This window comes from Sylvia atricapilla, chromosome 9 (genome assembly GCF_009819655.1).
Source record: "Sylvia atricapilla isolate bSylAtr1 chromosome 9, bSylAtr1.pri, whole genome shotgun sequence".
Lineage (NCBI taxonomy): Eukaryota > Metazoa > Chordata > Aves > Passeriformes > Sylviidae > Sylvia > Sylvia atricapilla.
In genome coordinates, this window is record NC_089148.1 from 20,868,239 (window position 1) to 20,895,721 (window position 27,483).

Genomic DNA, 27,483 nt, shown 5'->3' on the forward strand with positions numbered 1-27,483 from the left:
TTGTGAAAGGATCCTTTCAGCTTACTGTAAGCTTGAAATTCATATTCTTCTATGAAAAATAATTAATACTGAAAGCTTCCAATGCCCTGATGTTGCTCAGCTGGATTGGAATGCAGACAATAAATGCTACAGAATAATTCAAAGAAAAAAATAAATGGAATTTGTAACAAATGAGGCATGTTACTCTTAATAAACAACAGAAGCATTTGTCTAAGCATTAACACTGCTCAATGAAACAGTTCCACAAGAAATCTGCGTAGAAGAAATGTGCTTTATATGCCTACTTAATCCATATGTGCTGCATGTATCTTTTAGGAAGAGTCTACCAAATTGTGTGGTCTGTGCTGTAATTTCTGGGTGCTAGGAGTTTCACAGTGAATAAATGCATTTCTCTTTTTTTCTCTCCCTTATGTGAGCAGCAATCAAATTAGAGATGAAGGGATATGCTGAAGCATCTAAGCAACAAAGACTATCTTCTAAAAAGAACAGAAATAAAGATGTCAAAAAAAAAAAAAAGTCAGTTACAGATACTGACAGGAAACGAGCTGATGTATAAACTAATTAAAAAAGAGATTATGGAAAGTAGGACAGGCATACTACAGTTAATTAAATAAAAGGATGAATGATATCTCAAGGAAAGAAAAGAATCACAGGAGGAAATGGGAAAACAAAAATATGGTGAGAAAATTACAGCAGAGAAGAAAGAAAAAAACCCCAGAATCCTAAAGATTCAAACACACACAAAACACCCTCCTTACATAACAAGGAAAAAGGAGATAAAGAAATTTTACCAAATATGTATCTATCAAAATGCAAAAATATTTTTCTTAGTAACAAATGCAAAATGGAAACAAAAAAGGGAAAACAAAAATCAGTGTCATCTTAAAAAATGGAGTCACAGAAGTTCAAAAGTGATATGTTTTCCAGTGTGCAAGAAATATAAACAGAAAAAAAAAAGGCTTTTGCCAGGACAGGTGATGAAGAAATCAGAACATCTGTCTGAGTAAACAGCTCCAGCGGGCTCAGAGTCAGGGGGACTCATCCCAGATCAATGAAGGAAGCGGATGGTTTTAAGTGTTTGTTATAAAAACATTCTTAACTGAGTGAGACAGACTTTATTTTTGCTTTAGCTGTCTGAAGTACTTTTCACTGGGTAGAGAACAAAGAAATGACAAAGCAGGCTGAAATCATGAAGAAAACGGCACCAAATGGGTTACTCTGCTTATCATGTATAACATGGGCTTCCAAAGAGGAACTGACTTGGGCAAGAGAAACATGGCACAGCACTGCTGCTTTTTCCTGGTCTTAAAACGCCATAGCTCACATCTTGAGATTTAATTGTCTAGAAACTGGTGATACTTCTTCACTGCCAAAGCTGCATTTATTAATGTCTACCACTATTTGAAAATCCAAAATTCTGTTCACATCGCTACCTTTAAAAGTACTGACTCTACTGGTGTGAAATTCCACATATTTCATAAGCAACTCAGCAGCACATGGAAATATCATGTGCAAAATGCACCTGAAGTCAAGGGTACCCAGCTGTTGATTTTGTTTTAGTATTATTTATCCAATTCTGCTAGATCTCTTATGTGGTAGCATTCAAAAGGATTACAATTGATGTTTTAAAGCAGATTGGAGAGAGACCAGAATCTGTATTAACAGTGTAACCTGAGAACACTAGCATATGAAAGACAAACATTTGTAGTAATTTTTTTGCATGTCTACATCTTTCAGACAAGGTTCAGACATACAATAAAATGAACCCATCAGGACATGCCAGTTCAGAGCATGAGCTCAGAAACCACCTTTAAGTTTGGTATGGAAAAGCAGATTTAGCAAGAATCACCAATTTAACTGTGAGTTAAATTCATCCATTTTGCAAGAATCTTTGCATTTTTTACCCAAAATATTTTCATTGTTCTTCTCCCACAGTTTCTGTTCTCTGAAGCTACCACACTGGCCTGAACCAACTGCCCAACAAAACCTTTCAACTGACAAGAACAGATTTGGCTCAGCCACACAGCCTTGCAAAACCCTTCAGTTAGTTTGAAGTCTTTTTCAGGTTGTTACCTCTACATATACTGGCCCATTCTTGGCAACAGAGAAGAGTCCTTGGGAGGGAGCATGGAACAAATCTGTTTTGTACAGCTCCATGTTGAAGGTCACATTGGTGATGTGTGGCTCAGGAGGCCAGAAAATGCCTCTGTCATCCTCTGGCTGGTGCAGTGTGCAATTAAACTAAAATGAGAAAAAAAAATACAGTAACATCATGAGTCAGGAGCGGTAGGGACATATTTGTTATGTACAATATAGGCCCACCCACGTTACATCTACTTAGTGCAAACCTTCAACAGGGTCATAAGAAATTGTAGTGGGAAGAAATGCGTTAAATTAATTTCTAGACAATAATGTAATTTATGTGAAATGCCTATTACAACAGGTATTTCTTCACTGTCAGGTGCAAACCCGAGGGTAACATACCGCTATTTCAGGCCAGCTTGAGAAAGCCACCTCTCCCTCATCAGCATCCCCTGGAAATCCATTATCACCCGATTCCATGTCTTCATCTTCAAAGCCGCTGCCTTCAGCTGGTGCTGACAGCTGAATGACAATCTGCACAGAGAGGGATTGCAAACAAATTAGATTAGGTGATAACCAAGTGCTCTTGTGGTTGTTATTTTCTGCTCTCTTCAGAACAATGCAAAGACCACAGGAAGAGGACCAGCTAAGCAATGGAAAGCATGTCTTAAACAGCCTTGTGCTGAGTGCGTAGGGTATTTAGCTTATATTTAAAGAATGCCAGAGTTCTTTGCAGAATTCAGAGCCAGTGAAGAAAGATACCAGCCTGGGTCATGGTGTCTGAATGAGCAGCCCAGCATTTTCATTCTATTTCTAGTATTTCAATAGCCAACACTGGAAAAAAAAATTACTTTCTCAAGTGATACTTGGTTACTTGCAGTTCTCCTTAGTGCATTCATAAAAGATCAATAAAAATGCTAGGGTCACGAAAGGATTCTCTCGTCTGTCATTAGCATTTTTTTTCGACATGTACACCCAAAACCATGATATTCCTTCTTCATTTTCCTCCCTTTTTTTTTTTTTTTCACTGAATTTCCCCCTCCTCTTTTTTTTCATCCTTTTTATGTCTTCATTTCTTCACCTGGAAATTTATGGTTTTGTTTTCCAGTGTGCTGCATTCTGCCTCTTTATGCTTGCAGCTTCTCAGATAGTTTCCTCCCTCCCAGGACTTCAGCTTTGTTTTCTCAGACTTAGAGCAACTGCTAAAAAATGACATACACACACCCTTTGACACTGCATCCACTACAGGATGTCTGTTTTTTAGGAGAAATGCTCTCAAATTTTGAACAATCCCATCTGCGATTCAGAGTTCAAATGTACAGCCAAGACTATTAAAAGACCATGATGAAGAAAGGAGAGGAGGTAAATGACCACTTTTACTTTGGTCCATAATAGAATACAGGGACCATGAGAGTATTTAGCTCCAGACCCGTGCTGTTCTGTGATTTGCCGAAGATTCTGTCTTGGTTTGGGACTGTTTCTATAGTTAGGTGTTGCTAACTCCCCAGCACAGAAGAGTTTTAACCAGGCAAGGACAGAACAGACTGCCTGAGCTGTGTTTGGGTTGGACCACAGGCTTTCCATCATTTGCCAAAGTTACTTCTATGTACTGGAAAGTTCAGTGAGAGAAACATGTCATTACTTTTGAACCCAGAATATCTGCATTGTACTCTGGCTCATAAGCTGAGCCAATCTGGAAGCAGTTGCTTACAACCCAACTGGGCTCCTTTGCATCATCACTCATATACTAGTACTCAAGAGTCCCTTCATTATGTATAGCAACTTCTAAAAAATATTAATTCAAATTCTAAGAGAAAAGCGCACAAAAAAAAATGTCATTTCCTCACATTTTAAAAGCCTTTTTTCACATACAATTTTAGAAGAAAAAAATTTCACTTAGCTCAGGATATGAATTAAAAGGTACTGCTTTGTGCAATTACAAAACTTCTTTCTTATTTCTCTTTACAGCTATGTATTACTGCTTATGTATGGACAATCAAAGCTGCACAGGGAACACCAGTGCAACTTCTCCCAGACTGGTACAGATGGTCCCCAAAGGGCAACCATGCTGTAAAATGTATTTAACTCCAACCCCCCCAATGTTCCTTTGGGATACTGACCACAGGAGCACACTGAATGTGCAGCCTACACACCTCCTTTAATACAGGGACTACAGCTGCAACTAGGTTTGAGCTAGGCAGGAAAGCATCAGGATGCCTCCCTTTTTGCTAAGACTAAAGCTAACTACAACTGCTTCCTTGTACTACTATAATGTGCAGTACAGAAGGTGGATCCTCTTTGTAAAATACTCACGGAGTTAAAATAAACAATCTTGTTCAAGACATATGCTGTCCGAGTGCCGCATTTGTTGAGTGAAGACTCCAGGATGAAGTGGGTCCCATTCATGGTGGCCTTGCAGGAGTGGTCCAGCAGCGAGAGCTCAGTGCGGGCGTAGCCACCAGCCTGAAACAAAGGCACTTTGTGAGGGGCTGGAGCACCACTGTGCTGGGCTCCTGCTCAAGGGCAGCCCAGTCACTGTTCGTGACTGCTGACAGGAGGAAGTGGAGTTCATTGTACTGATGCCCAGGGAAGGTCACTCTCAAAATGCTGTTATACATGGCAGACAAGGAATAAATGTAACATGGGAAAAAAGGAAACAACAGGTTCATTATTAATCTGCTGATTAATAATGCTGACTCTGTTTGGTCTGAAATGAGCTAAAATGCCATCTGTTTCAGGCCCTTTTCCACAATACAAATGGACAACAAGCAACCTGTCAGCTGGTAGATGGTAAAGATAGATCTTTAGATCTATTTAGGCCTCACACTGCTACCAAAAGCAGTTTCTTAGTACTTTGGAAATAAAAAACTGAGACTGATGGCTGAGTACAGTAACACTTTTTACAGAACCAATTGTGCATACCTTTGATCAGAAATCCCTCTAAAAACCACCAGATTGTTGTGAAGAGAAAACACCATTCTGAGTTAGGGCAAAGAACATCTTCAGTATAGTTTCCTCACCAAACAATTTTGGGAGGGTTGTGTGGTGATGGCTGTAGGACTTTGAATGTTTATTTTTTCAGTCAAAATGCAAACAAAATGGTCTGCCCAAAAAAGCCTCCCCAGTTTTGAGAGTAAGATATCACACCAACCTGTAGAGAATCTTTTTCTACAGCTACTGTCATAACTTTGTCATCACACTTTATTGACAGGGCCATATCAGCACTGCCCTGAACTTCTTCAGGTTCTTTATGTTTTGAGAGAGAATGGCCAAAGTCATGATTTATTAATGTATCTACTGAATGCCTGGATGGGAAGATTTCTTCTCCCACTGTGTCATGTCTTCCTCTGTTAATGTGAAATGGAAAAGTCAGGCCATCGGTATTCTTTGGAGCTGGCAGTGGGTTAGCACCCAGCAATTCTGTCAGCTCTGGTGGAAGGGAATGGTCTTCTTCATCATTCATCTCTTCTAAAAAAAAACAACAACAAATCCACATGAATTTATTAGATATTTTTCCCAAAAGTATCCAGAACTAATAATTTTCATACAAAAAAATATTATCCATAAAGGGAGCTCCTGAAGGACAACAAAAGCAGCATCTTTGTACCATTCAGGTTAAGTAGCCACAAATCCTACAAAAAGGGTTTAGTTGTTACTGAGGCATCTAATCTTGGTATACTTAGCCCCTGTCAGAAATCTCTCTCACCAAGAGCTGAAAATAAACTTTTGATGAGTTGACCTATTATATGTAAATGATCCACAGAGGTAAAAGAAACATCACATTCATCAAGTACACTATTTTGGCACTGCTGAAAGAGCCTAATACAAATCATTAGGTGAAATTCTTCCACTACCTTACCCATTAGAAATTCAGTCACTACTGTTGTGAAACTACTTACATAACCAGAATGAAGCTAAGTAAGAGTTAACTTTATAATGAGTAGATGAGAAAATTACCTCTTGGCTTATACATGTGACTGCTGAAGACAGAACCCGTGAGAGTGCAATTGATAAAATTAATGTGAATGTAATCTCTATTAAAACTGTAAAACAATAGTTTTAGTAGTTGCAACTCAGAATTAGTGAAAAATACAAATGCAACTCTGCTTCAATGGACCCAGAATGTATCCATACCCAGCTTTACACCAGCAATTACTTTGGCCAAATACCCCATTTTTTTCAATAGTTGTATTTATTCTGTTTGCTCAGACTTTTTTGGTAAGTCACTCATGTCTGTAAACAGTTTCAGTGTTTATTTAATCATCTCAAGGAAACATTATGCTCATACTTTTGGAAAAAACACACGAAAAAAAATCAAAGCTGGATTTAGTAACTACCAAGCTATCCAGTTGCTGACATCTACTTCAGTGAACACTGGGTACCATCAGCTATGAAGTCTTGTGCTTTGGATAAACTATAAACATTTAATTCCACCAAATTTCAGGAAATAACACAACTTTACTTGGACTTTTCTAATAAAAAAAACCACAGATTATTATTTGTAACCATAATCCATGGATATTACCAGCATTCTTGATGACCAGCAGTAAAAGAGGTGCAACAGCCAAAACCAAAGCTTCAAAACTGAGAAAACACCTTTCAAGTAATTGCATTCCTAGAAACACAAGATGTGTTTTTTCTATATGCTAAAAGTCTATCTTCAAACTTACCTGTATCTTCAAGTTGCAGATGAAATCTGTTTGCAACAGGTGCTTTTGTGTAGGAAATAACTGGACTATAATTGTGCTCATAAGCCCACTTGATCAAACTCTCATGCGATGAGGGAAGGTCAGGTATTACTGATTTACTCATAGCCATGGATCGTTCTGTTTCTTTTCCAAACCCAATACTGTTTGATGTCTGTAAATACAGAAAAACTCGGTTTGTGATTTATCCCTTAAGGATACTTACGATGGAATAGTGATACTGATTGAACCCTTGTTTTTTATTCTATCTACTGAATACCAGCAAACTCGGGACACCTGGGAAATAAACCAAACCCTCCCAACTTAGGCACATAACTGCTGCGAGATGGAAAAGAACCCCCTGCTTCCTCTCAGCCTCTGCCCAGAGTACAATAAATCAAGGCAATCAGAAACTGTTAATCCCTAAACGAGACATATTTACAGCCTTTTTTACAATGCCATACTTTCTTCAAAACTGAGCTGAAATTACTCCTTAAGTGAGTGCAAGATGACTAATGAATTTTCAAGTGTCCCCTTAATTTCTTGGATTAGAGCATTACTTAAGCTGGATAAAGGAAAACCTTGCGTCAAATAAGCATTACTGAAAAAGGCAAAAAGCATGAAGTAGAGCTGATACCAGCTAATGCTGTAAGTCTGCTGGCACCAAGGACAGGCTGTGTCTGAATGAGCTTCACCCTAGAAATGCTGTGCGCCTCCTCCAAAGTGTTGAGTTTGTTAAACAGTAAACACTTAATAGAGCACGAAGCACATTTATGCATGGCCAGACTACTTTAAAAAACAACATATACTTTCTGCACATGAAAATATTTTAAAATCAATTAACATTACAGGTTTTACACAAATACATACAACAAACTCATAAACGCACATGCTGACCTTATGAATTAACATGATGAATTATTAAATAAATGAGTCACACAACCACTTAGCTTTCCTTTTCCTGTAAATGTTTTGTAAAATTTCAATTTTTTTTGCCCAAATGAGGAAGTCAAAGGAACGTAACAAGTATCTCTCACTGTTAGAGGGGCAGTTAGAAAATACTCACTGGTATTCCACAAACTTGTATTCAGCAGCTTGGCATCTTTAACACATAATCATTCACACCAAAGCTAAATACATAAGTATTTAGTCTCACAGTCACAACATTACTATTATCACTATAACAATCACATCAATATCTACAGAACAAGCTGAACATGGATGCTGCAGAAAAGGCACAATGACCGACTTTTCAATGATTTCTGCAATGTGATTGAAATGCACTTTCTAATGCAGCTGATACCATGGAATGTTTCACAAACACTTCCATTTCCATGCTCCATTACCTTCTCCATCATATAGGCTGCATCTTCTTTTCATCCCCACTGGTTTTTCCTCAATGTGAGCAAATCTTAAATCTCTTTCACTCTAGAACACCAGAAGATTGACTGCAGCGACCTCTCTTAGTGCTCATATGAACATGCTACACAGGTCAGACAGCTCACTCCACACTTCTCTACCTGACATCAGAATGAGTTCTTAAACAATAAAACAAATAAAGCATGTAGAGAATTCTGATGGAATGGCATAGTGTACCTTTAGCTCCCTCCCTCATTTCTTCCTAAAGACCCAGTTCTGCAGTCTTTAAACACTTGGAGCTTCACAACTGAAGTTAAAGATAACTTTAAGTACAGAGCACCTGGTTTGAGGATAATGTTACCAGAACAGTTATCAATGCTCAGCAAACGCTGAAGGAAAAAAAAAAAAAAAAAAAAAAAAAAAAAAAAAAAAAAAAAAAAAAAAAAAAAAAAGAGCCATAGGTATCCTAATTTTAGCGCCTTACTACTCTTTGGGATCAATTGCTCTTGGATCTTCAACACATGCAAATCTGGACACGACTGACCACATATTTTCTATTACCACACAGTTTGACTGGTAGGAGTTGTTATGCTACCCCAACTTTGCTGCATCTCTTTACTATTCTGTCATGAGGAGACAGCTGAACAAATATTATCTCAGAACTTTACTGTCCTAGCTGGCACACGAGCATTTCCAGGGCTTGTTTACACCACTCCACACCGAGCCTGTAAATGTTCAGTCTTGCACTGCCTCACTGAAACAAAAGCAACAACGAGGGCTTGCAGGAATAGACCTTCCTTCACTTGCCTGCTCTGCCAAGACTTTCACACACAGTGACTGAAATCAGGCCCCTCCAACCTACTCAGAATAGACACCATTTCAGCCAGGGGTGGGCAGCTGTTCTCAGGTAAGCAACCATCCCTCCAAGCTTCTGAAACCCTCAAACGTTTGTTTTGTGCATGGCACCTCTCTCATTCCTTGTCCCCCAACAAACTTAATTTCTTTCTGGAACTTCACTGCACAGTTCCCAACTTTGCAGAGGGACACCAGCTGCAAAGAAAACTATATGAACAGCAGTGTACAAGCAGAGAACCACACAAGCACTGCATGTAAGGACTCAACACAGGAGTTAAATACAGCCTGGGAGGAAAGCACTGCACATACATCATGTGCAATCAATTTACCTAAAGTACGCCCATTTTACTTGGGTTTGTTTCCATCCTCTTTCAGAGTTTCAAAAAAACACAGCAAACTGGGAGATGAGCTATATGGCCTAAAACATCTTTTTCATTTCTTGTCTGAGAACTTAGACCTCAGTAACTTACAGTCCTGGGTTTGAGGCAGCTTAGCACTAACCTCTCCCTCTCAGCTTGCCAATCCCCTCAAGACAATTCTAATTCGTAGTGAGGGCAAGAAGTTAGGAAAATTGAAGTGCATGGAACTGCTTCAACTAATAAAAAGAACATTGTGAAACATTACCTAATTGCTCAGTAATGTTTTTATGCATTGTCTAAATTTGGGCTTGGAAAGGCATTCAGCTTAATAAAGATATGAAGAGATCCTAAATGCTGAATATGCAGGCTTTTTAATGACATGGGGGAGTTAATCCCCTCCCTTACCCTCTTCTAAATAAAGGAAAAGGAACATCTATTTAGAAAATGAAGTTATCTATATAAATGAAGTAGTAAATAGTTACAAATCCTAACATGAATACAAAGTCTTTTAAATACTAACATTTCTGTACATATTTAATATATTACTTTATTTTTTTGTTAATCTAAATAAAATGTTACCTGCTGCCAGTCATTACAGAAACTATTTTTAATTATACTTTTTACTTATATTCTCAATAATTAATAAAGCAGAACTTTAGAAAAAAGCTTTTAAAGCAGTCTTGCTTTTCTATACTCAAGTGCAGCCTTTTAGAAATTTTAAAAACCTGTAAAAACTGTCTTGTGAACATTGATCATACATAAAGTGATAGCTTCATGGACATGAAATATGCTACTTGAGCTATCTCCTAGCATGATGTGAACTAAATCACAAGTCTCTATCCTATGAAAGTAATCTATATATGCCCAAATATACGGTGGTGAATTTTATGTAATAACCCAGAATGAAACTTTGAAGTCAAGCATTGTTTTTCATCCATCTCCTTACAAGAGTGGTAATCCTCAGCAACCAACCTTGACCTTTCTCTTTAAGGACTGACTATTTCAGACCTACAGAAGGACCAGAACATCCTTTCCTGTCTGTAAGATAAATACGTGTCAAGGATCAAGAGGGAACTTCATCACCCACCCTAGGTAATCTTTCCATTCAATTTTCTGTGCAACACCAGAATTAGCTTTCTTTTGTTTCCCTGCATTCTCAAAAGCTACTATGAAATCCTGCTTGCCAATTTACCTTCTTAGGAGATTAAGATCAATTAGCCTTTGCATTCTGCCAGAATTGCCTCTCCATGGATTACAAGCAGAAAGCAACTACGCAAAGTAAAATTCCTATAAATACCAAGAATTAGAGTTTGTAAATGTAACTGAATTGCTGCAAAACTGCTAATCATGAGGCTACTGGGTGGTCCTGAGCAAACATTCAGCTCAACTGTACAATGTGCTCTTAACTGCTCACTTAAGACAGAAATAGGCCACAAATTTATAGGCTGCAAGATCCATTCAATTATATTTATTAATTTCAGAGCAAGGGAACACACATTTTCTTAGTAGAAATGGTTTTAAGACACAAAGTCTGTACCAAAAAATCAACATGAATCAGCATCTCCAGTAATTTTAGAAGTTTAACTTTAGAGAGCCTGGTTTTAACTTTAAAAAAAATTATTTTTTGCTGTTTGAGGCAAGATGAGGTCAATTTGACCAAACACTTACTGCAGACAGAAGTACTGGCAGGGAAGAGGGATAGATACTACTACAAACACAAACAGAAGTAAAAGGGTTTCCACTTCTAAAGGGATGTGGGTGTGTGCTGCATATCTAGAATTATCTATTCTGCACTTGAAGGCATCATTCCAACTTCTGACATGAACCCGTGGATCCATTCACCAAAGTAATAGCAAAAAGAGAGATGAACATCCAACTCTGTGTTTAGGGTGCTTCAACAAAAGTCAAAAAGACAGACTAAATCCTTGCTCTAACCATCTGGCTTCTGTAATGTGTTGGTCAGTTTTATAGCCAATATATTAAAAGTTAATTAAAATAAAAAGTTTATGCATTTACTCCTTAAAATGCAGTAATCATTAAAAAGAAGCAGCCAAGAGAAAACATTCAGAAATCAACATGGTTTAGCACTACATCACATTTAAATGAATTCTATACTGTTGCATTATGATAGCTCTCAAAAAATAAAAGTGCCTTAACTTACAATCACTTCCAGCTTTCCCTGGACATCATGAGACTTGATAACCCAATTGACAGACTTTCTACACTTGAGGATAAGTACAACATCTCTGACAAGTCTGGCGCCTGGTTGAGATGGTTTAATGTCAACGATTATATCCACCTGGAGAGCACTGTATGTGGAAAATAGAAAGTTAGAACAGAATGCCAGAAATTTTCAGCTATCAACCTTCTTCCAATCCATCATGTTTCCACTGTCTGGCCAGCTGATTAAAATGCTGGATATTATCCCAGGCAACACAACATGTGCAAAACAGATTGTTATTCCATACACACGTAAGTGATTTTACGTAACAATAGATACAAATACTTTTCAGAAAAATTAATCTGTCTCTTATTTACAAGAAGTGTGCAACTCAATTCAAATATTACTTAATGCAGGTAAGTTATATGACTAGCAGGTTGCTTTCTAAGGTAAACAATTTTCTTGTTTCACTGTGACAGTGCCTAAATATAACTGTTTCAGTTTCCTCTGGCTATAGCTGTATTAAAAATTAAAATAATACCTTAAAAAAAGTAAAGAAGACAAGCAGGTCAACACACATGCATAAAAACCCAACCCAAAGCACAAGTACTATACTGGGGGGTGTCTCTGCCTAAACAGTTAAATTGTGGAATGACTTCGCTTAAGATCTTGCATGCTTTGAGGAATTAAGCAGTGTATTCAGTTTCCACTACTTCTGGATATATACTTACTTTAAAAAGAAAAAAACCCAGATGTCCAGCCTACTGCTTGCTGGAAAATAGATGAAAACTATCCAGATTTTCAAGATCACAGTAAAATAAGTAGAGCAAATGGGTTCTTACCCATCAATAACATCTCATAATGCAAAATACCAATTCAAAAGAAAAACCTATACTTCCAGACCATCTTACGGGGCCATACATTACAAGAATGTGCTCATCCCCAAATAATAGGTTCCAACTAATATTCTACACTGAGACTTAGTGTACCTTGGGACCTTTGGTCCATCTCCTGCAGTTTTACACATACCCAGCTCAGCTTCTGTATGTTTTTTGGGGATTCAAACTTTATAAGGATAGCTGGGGATAACATAAAACTAAGGACAGATTACCTTAGTACCTTTGGGTTTTTTTAAAAAGCAAAACATTTAAACTTTTTGCAGCATTATCATCTCAAAAGCAAACTCCTATTGTACTATCGCCCAAAGCCAAAAGCTTGGAACCAGGGCTTTCACTGTGTAGCACTACAAGGGACTTGGAATGATGCTTAGCATCAGCTCTGTTCAGTATGGGGCTGCATCCTCATTTGGGGTTACCTACTCCACTTCCACTATACCTCAACACTTGCTTACTCTCCCCAGGTTACTACGCAAGAAAATTATCAGCCTCTGGGTTCAACATGTTGCAATGAGAATTATCCTTTCACAAAAGCACCTCCTCCCACCTCCATCTCCCTGTGTGATTTTCTCATTAGGGACAGGATGCACTCACAAGCAGCTGCACAAGGAGCAGACAATATGAGACACCCAGTGAATGCAGTAAGCAGACAGGATTTTAAATCTACCTTATCTCTGATGAAATTGTAACCATCTAAGTTTCACAGCAAATTTCTATTCTAGCAATCATACTTGGCACTTAGAAAGAGTTTTTCCAAGTATGACTATCTGAAGCAACCTCCACTCATATTCTCCCACTAAGATCTATAGAAAGAACAGCAAAGGATGTGCATTTCAAATGTCTTACCCCCCAAAAGGAATCTTTGACAATTTAGAAAATCCTTGTAACATGTACAGAGAGTTATTTTTCCTTACCAGTGGTTAAAAACTTTTTTGGTCAGCGCACCACTGTCAACCCTTAACATTTCTTTTAATTACCAAACTATCCCTTAAACTCAACTGGAAACTTGACAGACAATACTGTTGTGAATCTTCAGAGCAACTGTGGAACACTGACCATAGATCACAGATCACCTGCAGCCTCTGGACACTGTTTGGGAGCTGTCCTAGACCTTGCTGCCAGTCATCCCTACCTGTGACAGGTCAAGATCACTTTCAACCTCTGTCTCACCTCCTCACAAAGTAGTCTAACCCTAAACCCTCTCTGTCAGATACTGCCCTTACTGATATTCCCTTATTCACCTTATCCTTGGAAAAATGTGATTGAGTGAGTGAGAGGGGGAGCAGTATACAGTCCATAAAAGCTGTGCTTTGCAGTCTTGTCCAGAAAAACCCTGTGATTATGAAGCAGAATTCAAAATCTTTACATACTGAAGAACCAATTTCTATTTAAAGCAAAGTACTAAAGCCCAAGCTTTTCTCTAAGGATGAAATAGCTACTTTCAGTAGGTTTTTATTAGACAAGTGAAATTTTTAGCTATTATTTCAAAGAGTTTTAGTCTATTTAGGTGATACTTTACCTGTTAGGATTGGAATTTGGAGTGCTTAGTTCAATGATATGAACTTCTCTTTCTTGGACTAAGCTAGACATAAGGCACCCCTCTGCTGGTTTTGGTTGTAAGTATCCCGCAAGGTAATTTAAAGAGAGAAAATTCTTTTTTATGTTGCATGAGGGAGGAAAAACTTGATCTGGAGAGGAAAAAAAAAAGCATATGGAACTTTAAACACAGATATCAGCTTAGATGTATGCACATACCATATCAACTTCAGTGTACACTATATTGCTGAAAAGTATATCTACCATCTATTATAAGCATACATGACAAATCATCATATTGAAAGAAAGATCACTGTTGCACTAATACATCAACTTTCTAATATAAAAGATATACTTCTAAACAGAATAGTTACTATTAATGGATTTAAACACTTAATGAAAGAAAATCCCTGCAAAGAGAAATCTGAAAAGAATTCTGAAGGAAAAGATGTGAAAATGTTTCAAAATAAATAAAACACATTTAATTTGTTCCTTGCACCTTTAGAAGAGATTTTCTTATATTGCAGCTTACTCAGAGATAACTTTTGGAATCAACTCCTCCCTGTGGAAACTTTTATTCTTGTTATTCTAAACTAACATATTTTTAAATGCTACAGAAAGTGCATTCCATTTCCTTTCTCAATATATTTTCTATATATTGTGTAGTCAGAGTCAGTATTGTCTAGAAAGCAAAAAATACTGCATTTCTCTTGCATGTGGAAAATTAAAAACATCCAGAAAATTATGGAATCAGTTGTTAGTATCAAGGAAATCTGATCACAATATGCATAACTGAAATAATGAAATTCTAGCATAGCTATTCAATCTCTCTTTTGGTTTTAACCAAAAAGCTGAACATCAACATTACAGAGTGACAGAATAGGCAGAGTTGGAAGAGACCCACAAGGGTCATCGAGCCCAACTCCTGGCCCTGCACAGCGCCATCCCCAAGAGTCACACCCTGTGTCTGAGAGCATTGTCCAAATGCCTGCTGACCTCTGTCAGGCTGGTGCTGTGACCACTGCCCTGGGGAGCTGTTCCAGAAATGCATTTATGCATTTCTTCTTTCTAGGTGAAGAAATGCATAAATGCAAACCATAAAAAAATAAATCAATCATATGAAATTCTCATGCACCATCTACATTACTGCACCCCAAGAAACAGTATTTCCACTGAAAATCAGGAGCATTTGTCACTTCTGAGATAGCTTGACATATGAATTGTCATAATACATAGAAGGACTAAGTACCATGATCAAATACTTGAAGTCCTGTAAGAATACAATTCTGCATGGCTGGGTCATTGACCACTGCTTTACAAGAAAGACTTTTCCTATTAAGGTCAGTAGCAAGATACAAAAAAATCAAAAAAGAAAATAAATCAACTGGCACGCATTGTGAACATGAAACTGCAAATAAACTCTTATGAGCTGTGCTGAGGCCGTGCACTCTCTAAATGAGAACTGAAATGTCACCTCTGGAGTGCATTTGTGTGTGCTACCCAACTTTGCAGGAAGACCAGAGACTCTTGTGACCCTGGTCTCTGCAGAAACAATCAGGGGAGTTTCTTCTCCTGATTTTATACAAAGCAGCCTTTGAATATTAACCCTGTTGTGTCCCCTACAGAAGCTGCTAAAGCTGTATAAGGCTATAACTATTCATACTGCCCAAGCAAAGCACTTCTCCAACATCTGGTATGTGCCCTGCCAGATTATCCTTGAATGCAGCTGCAGTGTTGCCAGCTCCTCCCACAACAGCACAGAATGGAAAATGATCCCAAGTGGTCTATGCTGAGTTTGAATTTTTTTTTTTTAAAAAAATATATATATATATACACACACACAGACACTTGGTATTTGCTTCTTAACTGCTGAACAACATGATTTAGACCATAAAATAACAGTTCTGGAGTAGTTTGTGGGTAATTACCACACGTGCTATCCTTTGCCATTGCAAAGGAGTCAGTTCTTGCTCCTGGCACTTCCATTAGGCGTCTCTGGAGCTCTCCAGAAGTGCTGCTCTTGCTGCCAGAAGCACAGAGCCTCCCCAGCCTGGGCCTCCATTCAACAGCATGCTTTTCCTCTACAGCAAATTTTAACTCTGTCACAGGTTACTTGACATTCACATCAGGATGTATTTACTCTCATCCCCACCAGTTACCAAAATCGGGCTGGAGCAGAAAAAAAAAAGGGGGGGATCCATTTCATCTTTATTTGCTCACTACACATCTCGTCTTTGCTAGTTTCAGGGCTGTCTACTTTGGAAAGGGACTGCAGGTGCCTGCAATCAATTAAAAAAAATTACCAAACCAGCCAAGAAACAGTCAGCTTATGGATTCTGTGCCTCTCTAATCTCCCCAGAGTCCCAATATGGAATCAGACGTGAGGTTTGCAGGCAACACCCTCAGCAGAGGGTCTGTGGCCAGCAGGTCCAGGTGCCGAGGGGCCCCCTGGCCAGAGAGCAGCAGAGCTGGGAGCAGCAGCCACCTCCTCCTTTGGCGAGTGCCAGGCTGCCTGCACGGACACGGACTGCACACCAGGACCTGCAGTTTCTGTGTGCGGCACTTTCATTTTACTGATGAGGACAGACACTGTCTGCTCTACTCTGCACAAATTAGGTGTCATCCACAGGTTCTTGGCTAAAAGTTGACTATCCAAGCTTAACATCATCCTGAGGAGGCTTTTGTGCAAATGAGGACTGTTAATCAAGTGTCACTTTCCAAGACAGGCACCCTGGGCAGCAGCAGTTGGATTCAGCAATAAAAATCCCATCCAAGCAGAGCCTGCCTGTCAAAGTCTGAGCTGGGAATAACCAAGGTGTTTGGAATTTTCCTTGGGCACTCCAATGGTAGGGCTTATTCATGTGTATTTTGCAGTTTGCTAGCCCTTAGCACAACAGAGATCAGAACCTTGGCTGGCATTTAATGGCAGGATAAAAATGGGATCAGGAGAGGGCCTACAGGGTTCTCAGAAGGGAGGATACAAACTCAAGGCAGTGCTTAGCCCGCAGCAGGACACACAGCTACCCAGACACAATGTGACCATATGCAAGCATTAAACCAAGCAAGCATGGCATGCAGGATGTGTGCACTGGTGTGTTCTGGCTATAAATTCAGAGTCAGGATGGATGCTTCAGCTTCTGCCAGGACAGAAGCACAGTGTTATACTGTTTGTAAATAGACTGTATATTTTCCAGTTTAGCCGCTGTTAAGGCTAATTTTTTTTCTTATTCAGCTAAGAAATGTGCTGAAATTAGAGTTCCTCCAGGCTAGTATATTTGCCCTGGACTTACTGGTGATACTGCATGCATTAAGTAACATTGAGCAAACTGATAGGACTTCCTGTCTGTTTCATCATGTCTTACTGAACCATGAGAGATTAAACTGACTTCTGCTGAAAAACATGTACCAAGACCACTTTCACCATGAGCAGTCCTGCTTTCTAGAATCTGACAGTGATTATCACAGCAGTCACTCTGCCATATCCTTCATTACACAAACCAAAGCAAGAACAAGAACTCCACTTCTTGTCCCCCTTCTTCCATACCCCCATTCTGGCCTCTTAAAGTTCTTGCTGTGATCACCATCCCTGCAGTATTTGATCAGCCACTCTTTAGAATCAACAGGATTCAGATGCACTTGGCCCTGATCCAGTTTGCTAGTGCTCTCAGCTGCCTTTCATTTGAAGTTTCAGAAGTGACTTCAGAGACTCATGGCATGAGAAGCAGCTTTATTCTATGAAATATCAGCCTTCTTCAGATCTTTCTGTCCTTTGGCTTGCATGTTCTGTTTGCTGTATTCAGCTACAGCCTACACTTCTAAAATGTTACAACTTCCAGTTTCAGATTTGTCTAACTTGAGTGAAACTGAAATGTAGACAATTATATGGTTACAGCCATCAAATTCTGTATCAGTCACATAGCAAGGAACTGCTCTGTATGACCACCTATAGATTATAAGCAATACTAGCAGTGATTCACAGACTGTCAGCTGAGGGTACCTTACTAAATTGCACAAGGAGTGTAAGTTTTGTATGAAAAGCCTAAATTGCACATCACTGGATGCAATGGCTTGTGAAATCCAGTGATTCTATTGTTCACTCTGCAGAGAAGCAGACCAGGACCACATCCCATGTGGTTTTCATAGAACTCTGCACACGACTGCTGCAGTTCAAGAACTGACCCTGTCCCCACCCCTGAACACATGCACAACCCCCACACATACACACATGCTCATTCTTGAGCAAGAATTTAAATCAAAATCCAGTATGGTTACAGCTGAGCTGGTTTGTAGGAGCCTTCTCAGGAACTGTCTGTTTTGGTTGCCTGCCAAGTTCCATTTTGCATACTTACTCCTAATGAAATTGTGTTTTAGTGCATTTTAAAGATGATGCAAAACTCTCCTCTTTAGCCTCCCGATTTGACTGGAGACGTGCAAATCAATAAACAAAATTTTATCTGCATTTTTCAACATACATAATTAAATATTTGTCTCCACAATGCAGAGACCATGACTCCCATGTATATGTTTCAAGAGGACTTTAATAAGCTAGTAAGTATATTTCTGAATGGTTTTCTGGCATTAGAACACAAGACTGGTGCCAAGTAGAACAAAAAAAACCCCAACAAACCAAAAAAACCACCCAAAACCACACAGGAGAATCCTCTACAAATTTGGCAGGATTTGGATAAAACTAACTCAGGCATGTTCTGATTTTGGGGGGCAAAGCTCATGTGTCAGGAAATCAAATTATCAGATACATGTGGTTAGGAAATAATGTTTTCTCCACAGAAGGTTTTTGGTTGGGGTCTTTGTGGGGGTTTTTTTTGTTTTGTTTTGTTTTTTTCCCCTATACCTAACTAGTTCAGCTGTTTAGGCATTTCTGTAGAGACATTCCTGCATATAGTTATGTTGTGCCAACACTGCTCAGCTATGGAGCTACAGCCTGAACTCCACCCCCATTTGGGCTTGTGAAGTCCTCCAGGAGCTGGAGTCCTCTCCCACCTGCACTAGGCCACCTGAAGAATCTGGCATATGGCTCACAGGGACAGGAAATCTTTCTCCTTGGGATGAAAACACTTAAGGACAGACTGAGGTAACTTCATTTGGTGAGGAAAGCACTAATTCCTTGCCCAAAGAATTGCTCTGGATCCTTATACAAGCAAATACTGAAAAAAACCAAATGTAACTCAGGTCTTTATTGAAAGTTCCCTCTGCTTCAAGGTCTCCAGTTCTTCAGATGAATGCACCCAATCACCATGAGTAGTTAATTCTGCTTAAAAGGAAAAGTTTGATTCTTGTAAGCGTCTGAGCAATTGCATCCACATTTATGAGCATAAAGTTATGGCACCACAATCCATTAAAAGTTGCCTAAATTTAAGGTCTGGTCTTTAGGCTTGCTCTTATTTCTCTGCCTTCCCATTTTATATCATATCTCTTGGAAAATTAGAGGTATGTTTAAAAATTAAAATAAGTGAAATGTAAGCAAGGCTTATTCTCAGTATCTAAAAATGTCTATCAATTCAGTTAGTTTTGTCTTGGCTTACCTTCTCCTACTTTAATATAGATGTTTCTTGATATTTTAAGTTCAGTGAAAGATGTTACTGCTCCATATTCCTTCTGGGCCCACTGTAGCAGATGTTCATTTTTCTCAGGAAAAAACTTTTCTTCCGTTTCTGCTGACAAGGAGAAGTTTCCCTTCTGAAACTGAACAACAGAACCTAAAGACACCTGATGGGAATAAAAACATATTTTTAATGAGGTCCATTTATCCACACAGACATGTAGCATGTTTAAGCAATGTAATCTGTCACACCCAAATGCAGCGACCAAAGATGATTATGGCTTATTTCCAACAGTACCCAAATGTCACATGTTTTAACATCTGTATTATGTTCCCCTTTTCAGAGATGTTTTTAAAAAAATTAAGTTCCTATCAGCCCAGGTGGGGTGCATATGGCAGCTGAATAACAGAGGACTCTGAGCCACTCTCCAAAATTGTACTGCTGCAGAAGTGGAACCACAGTGCTGCAAGGAGAGAGAAACTGGGGGCAAAGGGAGGGAGAAAATAAGAAGAGGGTGGTCTGAAGAAATGAAGGCAGATAAGAATGTGAAGCTTAATAAAACTGGGGACTACCAAAGTAAATCCAAAATGAGAAAGAAGGTGAGTCCAAGCCCAGTGACATATAAAGGCCAGCACAGAAATATAATGCAAGGAAACAGAAAGGCTAAGAGAAAAGGACAGTATTTATTGTTGCTTTATTTACAGAAAGTGAGGAAATACTTTAGTTTAATAGATAAAGCAGATGAATTAAACACATTTTTTGAAAAAGTTTTTAGAAATAGGTTACATTAACTAAGGTCTTGAATAGAAAAACTAAATTGTTATTTAAAATACTGAAAAAGGAAAAACAGTACATGGAAGTGTAACAGGTTCTGCAGGAAAACCAAAGATGTTCAAATACAACTTCACTGGAGCAGCAGTAGCATCATTCAAAAACAGAAGGTAGCAGAGGGTCAGACTCTCTTTCAGATTGTAACTTGTCTGAACCTGTGTTGGTCTTGAGATAAACAAGTAATTCCAGATTTACTACAATGCAACATCATCCCAACAGCAACTTTTTGACTGGCCTGTCCCTGCAGAGGGATGTAGCCAACACTTCCAGGACCTGTGTCAGCTCTTGAGAGGTCCCTACAGGAAGTGGTGGAAGAGCAGCATTCCTTCATTTGCCCAACCCATCCATACACTTCTCTGTCTCCTCCCTCAAGGTGCTCAGGGGCTGGGGCCTGCATGCCCTACCCAGGCTGGTCCTTCAATCAACACTTCCACTAAGATCTAAATACCAAGTCAAGAAGAGAATGTACTTGAGTGAAAGCACAGCAAGATGAACAAGCTTTCAAGTGTGAAACCATCAGTGAAGACTGTTTTGGACACTCCTTTTAGTTTGTTCAGATACAACACACAGCCCCTACTTCCAGACCACTGCAGCTTAAAGGTTTCATGGAAGTATCACCACTCCTTCTTCTGCTGTCCTCCAAGCACCCCAGGAACAAGTCTGAGTCACCCTGTTGCTCTCGCCCCCCTTTGCTTTTCACATCTTTCTACTAACCCAGTCTTCTTTGGTGGAAAAATATATTTTTTTTTACCCAACTGGGAAGCCAAAACTAGTGATAACTCAAAGAGGGAAAAACAAATAATAAAAATACATCATAACAATTTCTATCTAGAGCACTATTTACATGAGAGTATGTCTTAACCCAATTATTTTACACAGATTTTCTGCAGCCAGGTTCCAATTACAGAAACTAACTAATGGCAACAAACTATTACCATGCCTGAAGCTATTGTTGCCAGCACTATTTCAGGGTGATGCATACCAAATTATTCGGCACTCACAAATATTTGTCAAAGTAGATACATAAATTAGACACATAAATTATATAAATCTACATAAGTAGATACATAAATTGCAAATTCTTCCCTGTGCCTCCAGCTATAATGCCAGCATTCACTACGCACATATCATATAATCTTCTCTAAGAGAAGGCACAGGTGCAGAGTTCAGTTTGACCAGACCTGTCACAAAAAACACCTTGGGAATCCTTTTGCCAGAATAGTTTCTGAAGTTTAAACTAACATCTGTTTCAATTCTGAATAATCTTACTTTTTTTCAAATGACTATCATAAAATGCTTCCTTTGAATGAAAAAAAAATCTTCATTATTCAGTGTAACATAGACCACACCACATTCTCTCAGTATTCTCATAGCTCTCAAATAAATAAGCAAAATCTGCCATTAGAGTTAATCCAGTTCCAGGAAAGGAGGGCAACCAGTTGTCTCTGTAACAGACCTAGCAAATAGCATTCACTTTGTATTTTCACCACCTAGAAGCAGCACCACCATGGGCTGATTTCATGGAGCACCTCTATGATGCTCCTAACACATCAAACACTGTGTGAATGCCAAGTGTACAGTCTCAGAGGCTGACACTGACACAGCACATGCCAGGTCATGCTGGATCGAACACTTTCATATCAGAGACATGTGGGACATTTTCACAGAGCTTTGGCCTAACTAGAAAAATCTTCCATGCATGAAATTCACAGGATTTAAGGACCTAATCAGTGATTATTTTGCAGGAATATTAAATAGATGTTGGCATTCCACCCTCAAACAGTTTATCCAATCAGTATAGTAGTTGGTTTTCAGTTACACATTGTTTCCATATTTTTTTATGGTTGACATCAGGGTAAAGCAGCATCAATGTGTCTTTTTAAGCATTTGAGGACAACATGAGAAAAAATATTATTCCTTCTAAATAACAACCAAAGAAGTGGATTACCTTGCAATAATACATTTTTGCTGTATTTTTCATTTGAGATAGTTAAATGTATCTAAGGAAGACACAACAGAAAAACCAAGTGTATTCTGAGGTTTTTCATATATTACTAATGAAAATTTGAAAACCTTTTTCATCATCCTGCAGCATGACAGATGTCTTCCTGAAGGACAGATCCTATCAAAGTTACCAAGTGCTACAAGGGAGGAACCAACAGACAGAAAACAGAGCAACTAAAAAGTCTGGAACAAGCATCCTCAATAAGTGATCACACAGTAAACATCTTTAAATAAACATGAAGCTTATAATATTGATTTTTTTTCAATCACATACTAAAGTCTATTTGAAATGCTGGTTCCGGGTGTTAAAGAAGACTGCAGAGTTCTGCTGTGCTTGCCAATGTTGGGATTTTTACTACACAGACCTAAGGCGAGGTTAAGCAAGCCAAGCAAGTTATTTGTTCTGGAAAGAATTCAACAGACCCTTCCAAAAAAGGCAACCATCACTGTTTCAACACCTGCCTTCAACATTAACCATTTACTCTTCAGAACAAATCAAAAGCAAATCTAACATGCTTAGGATAATGCAAAGCATTAAAGTCAAATAATGTTTTAAATATTTGGGAATCAACCAACTTTTATCTGAGCACTAATTATGCACTGATTGAGTGATTAAGAGACTGCTGCCACAGACACCCTTATCTCCTCCCTTCAACTCCTTTAGTGGTTGCTTTCTGAGGTTGCAGAGTGGAAAAAGTGCCCCAGTTCTATTTCTTCCAGTTGCTGTGAGGAAATTAAAAGGAACTGCACTGGAACCATCCTTTGCTGCTGAGTAAACCTACATGTTCTGTCACTTTTCTGCGGCTAAATGAAGAAGTCGTACATGGAAAATCCATTTGCAAGACCAAAAGATACTGGCCATGGCCACTAACCACAGCAAGCACCACAGCTCAAAGGGCTGTTCCTCAGAGGAAATGGGGATCAAGCACAGTATATTGAAAATTTACTACCAAAAGCTGAGTATTCCATCAAAGAACAAAATCTATTTGGGAATGTATTTTGGTTGCACTACTACTACTACTGACCATGGGGGAAAATAGGGCCTAAAGTTTTCTCTGCACCATACCAAGGCAAGGAAACATACACCTCCTCTCATGCTGGAGGGGACAAAACAAAAATAGCCTGCACAGGCCCCTTAAGAAAAGTTCCCAGCCCGAATAAAACTGCCCTTGCAAGGCTGCCATGGTAGTTCAGGACATGAGTTACCTGGCAAAAGTGCCAAATGCCATAAATTATTATTCCCCAGAGGGAACAACTCTCAGAGCCAAACCTGAGTCATCTCAGTGGTGAGCGTGAATACTGCACACACAAAATTGCATACTCTGTTTCTTATTTTACCTATTTCCTTCTCTCCTTTTAAACGTTTATTGCCTTTTTTTTTTCTTTGAATCTAACCCAAGGGGATATTTACTTTGCTCTATAACATTTTAAGTATTTAGCATAGTTATAATTCAGAACTCCCAAGTAGGAAGCAAGTTCATAATCTAGCCTTCAGAGAGAGGTAGGCACCTCTGGGACATGACTCAGAATACAAAGTGAAGTGTCCAGAGCCACACAGCATGAACCAATCCCTCCCCTCACAACAACAGCTACACCACTGCCCATCGAGGGCCTGCCAGCACAAGTGATCACCTAATCCACCCTTAAAGCCATGACTGACACAAATATAGTAGAAGGCAAAGAAGCAGCATCCTTCATATTTTTATCTGAGCTGTACAGTATCAGACCTGTGCCGGAACATGTAGGAGAGGAGTATATCTGCTCAGAAGAAAATTAGAAGACTGGAACCAACTATCAGAGCATCCTACATGGGATTAGAGTCAGCTGGTGTTTTTTGGTATTGTACTTCGTAATTTCATCCTCTTACAAAGGAAAAATAAAGCCATGGATGGAGAAATATCATGTATTCCAAAACTCAGAAATTTATCTTTTGTTGTTCATAAACCCATACACAACCTACTTCAATCATCAAGAGAACAATTCTCTTCAACAAGTGAGTAAGAAACACACTGCTTTTGAAATTACATGCCACATTTGTGAATCATCTATCAAATTTGCATAGTCCTTACAGCCACAGAGGTGTGATGTTTTCAGGCAATGACAAAATTTTTCTTTTTAGTGTTTTCAAAGACCATAGCAGACACTACAAAATTCCACTTCCAGTTCTCACATTTTTGAAAACACACACATAAGAAGCATCATTTTAATTACTCTTTATATTTTAATTCAACTTCCTAGGAGATACTCAGTTTGGCAGCTACCAAAGATCTTAATATAATTAAGGCTGTCCAATGTTTTCTCTGGATGAAAGCAGAACCTTATGAGATCAGAGAGCAGAAGCAGACTCCTGCACATCTTTATACAGCTAGAAAAAAGATTCTGGGATTTTCCATCAAAGCCGAATCAAATGTCAAAACAAGTGGAACTTTCAAAACCCCTAAGGAACATTACTGGAATGGTAAAGAAATAAACAAGAAAATCCATATAAAGGGGAAATATGTTCCCAAAGTTTAAGGCTCAGCAGAAGTTTATTAATTGCACACAGGTAATTGTGCACTCATCTCACATTAATTTAACAACATCTTAATAGACTCAATGTAACTCTTGTTTGATATGAGCGAAATAAGGTAGCAGAAACTTTTCCAGGGATTCTGTTTCAAGTTAGAGGCAATTTAGTGGAAGAAGTGAGGGGAGAATTAAAGCCTATCTATGCAACAGGAGCTATAGTTTCCACTGGAATCAGTGACTCAGTAACACAACCTGTTGTGATTTATTATCTTCACGTCACTAACACCAGTAGTCTGCCAAAATCCACTGCCTGCTTCTGTAAACTTCCACTGGTTAAGCCCCTCTTTACTGAAAAAAGCAAAGAAAGGAAGGAGCCATGACCATTCAAGAAGAAAAAAGACTATCACGGGTGTCTGTTCCAGGTCCTTCAGCCTCCTGCAAGACTGGTTTGGGAATATACCTCAACCACTAAATGCCAGAATAGTCTTTGTTTCCTTACTCTTACTGGCTGGATTAACCTAAAATCCAGGATGTCTTCCTGACTACCAGCTGTCTTGGTTCTAAAAGTGATGGGCTCATACAGGCACCAGGAGAAGGAGGAACACTTAGGACCAGTCAGAGGCAGCAGTGAGAAAGATCAGCAGGCAATACAAGAGGCAGCATCATCCAGATGTGGCCTATCCACACTCCTAACGTGATTTCTGGTTGGAGCAATGACCCACAGAGACAGCCCACTCAAAGCTGAAACAAACACCACACAACAAAGCTTGAGTTCTGAAAGATGTCTTAAATCACATGGCATCTAGTACGAACTCCATGACACTTAGCAAACCAGGCTCCCAAAAAAATGCAGGCCTTTGAAGTCCCATGAAAGGAAACTAAGGCACAAGGACCTGCCTAGTTTCCTGTGAAATTTACTGGCAAGTTGGTATTCTTGAAATATTTCTGCCCAAACCAAAGTGATTATAGAGAAAGCAGAGGATAGGGAAATTTTATGATATGTAGCTATTTCGGGAATACATAGGGTTTTTTTACCATACTCTGCATATTCATTTCATGCACTGTATCTTGCTTCCTAAGCCAGAAACAGCACTTCTCCTCTGCAATGTCTTCCTGAAGCAAGCTTTGAATGGGAAAAAAAACCCCTCAGCCCCCCTAGATATTTAGATGGCTTACTAGGGTTATTGCACTCCTAAACTCCTTTTACATCCATCATTTTCAAGCGTGTATTTACTATCCTGTCATTTTCTGCCATTCCTACTGCTGAAAAAATCCTTCCGTTCTTTTGCCAAGAACATAAGAATCACGACCATGTGCAGCCTGAGGTCCCCCTAATATTTCTGGGAGTAACCCATATATATAGACTTTAGAAAAGCAGTATTTTGTCAGGGTTGAATCATGCCAAGAGACAAAGTCTACAAGGAAATTTACCATTGTGAAAAGCATAGTAAGAGTTACTGTTTACTAAACACTGCTTTTAATTTGACACAAAATGTTAATTTTCACATTTTTTTCAAAAGGCAAGGAAATAGTATGGGGAGGGAAAGGGAGAATATTAACTTTTCCAAGAGGAAAAGGGCAGCTACAGGATTATTTCCAGCTCCTCAGTAGAATGATGAAGATTTATAAAAAAAAGCAAACTCAGGATTCCACAGTAATGTAAACGCCCTTTTAAATTCCTTTTCACACTTTTACACAACACTGAAAATCTACTGCTTTTACTTTGAATAGTGAAAGGTCACTATTTATATCGAATTTATCACTAGTCATGCACTTCCTATCCTTCCTCACTCTTCTAGCAGAGCACTCTGTTCACATCTGGGTCTGTTTAACCAGTGATTGGAAATTTAGCCTCCTGATTTCCCGTTAAATACTAGGCACAGGAAAACAAATAGCACTTGTTTTTCAGTGAGTTTTGTCAGTCATCCAAATCTAGTGCAAACCATAGAACAGCCTGTGGTTTGGTGGCAGTGTCCCAAAATATGTGAACCATATTTTCATGAAGTGAGAGGAATAAATCAGCAATTGGCTAAAGTAATAAGAACATTAAAGTAATAAGAAGGCTTTTTTCTTCTTAGAAGTACAGAAATGACTAATAATTAAACTCTTCATTCTATCACTTCATCTTCTTTAAAGTTTTTATTTTATCTTTTCAAATCTCAAACCAAGAGCAAGTGATCTGTTTTTACATTTATCATCACTGCTCTTGCTTCTTCCATTTCAATATCTTAACACACATTCACTCCAAGCTCTTGCAAGTAAGGGTCTTTGTTTGCATAAGTGTTTTCTTATCCATAACTTACTCATTCAATTGCCTGAATAACTAACTCGGAGAAAAAGCTGAAGCATCACTTCTTAAATCACATATTAAATAAAATCACATATGTAGATATTTAAGGAGGTTTTGGATCTAGTCTAACAGCAATTTCTAATGGGAAATCACAAAGGATTGGGTTTTTTCATTTATGTAATTTTCACTACTTTCACTTGCTGAGTAAAGACATTCCTAGGCTATAAAAGCAATTGGAAAAGCTACCAAATACAAAGGAAAAAAATTACTTGCTGAGTAGCACCTATAAAGCCCTCTTTCTGTGCAGTTTCATAAAACTTCTGGTTTTCTGCCAAGACATGTTCGCAATAAACTAG

At 38.7% G+C, this 27,483-nt stretch overlaps 1 protein-coding gene across 2 annotated transcripts in view; it reads right to left on the reverse strand.

The window, feature by feature from the left end:
- The window catches only part of TGFBR3 (transforming growth factor beta receptor 3), a 112,124-nt gene that overhangs the window by 14,615 nt on the left and 70,026 nt on the right, over positions 1-27,483 (reverse strand). Inside the window, exons 5-12 of one of the 2 annotated variants that reach the window (XM_066325197.1) lie at positions 19,477-19,660; positions 13,917-14,085; positions 11,502-11,649; positions 6,753-6,942; positions 5,234-5,547; positions 4,396-4,545; positions 2,485-2,616; positions 2,074-2,241 (exon numbers count right to left, since the gene is read on the reverse strand). In XM_066325197.1, the coding sequence (XP_066181294.1) occupies positions 2,074-2,241; positions 2,485-2,616; positions 4,396-4,545; positions 5,234-5,547; positions 6,753-6,942; positions 11,502-11,649; positions 13,917-14,085; positions 19,477-19,660 (1,455 nt within the window). Of the gene's footprint in view, positions 1-2,073; positions 2,242-2,484; positions 2,617-4,395; positions 4,546-5,233; positions 5,551-6,752; positions 6,943-11,501; positions 11,650-13,916; positions 14,086-19,476; positions 19,661-27,483 lie in introns of both variants that reach the window. The other variant, XM_066325196.1, reaches the window with a different exon arrangement.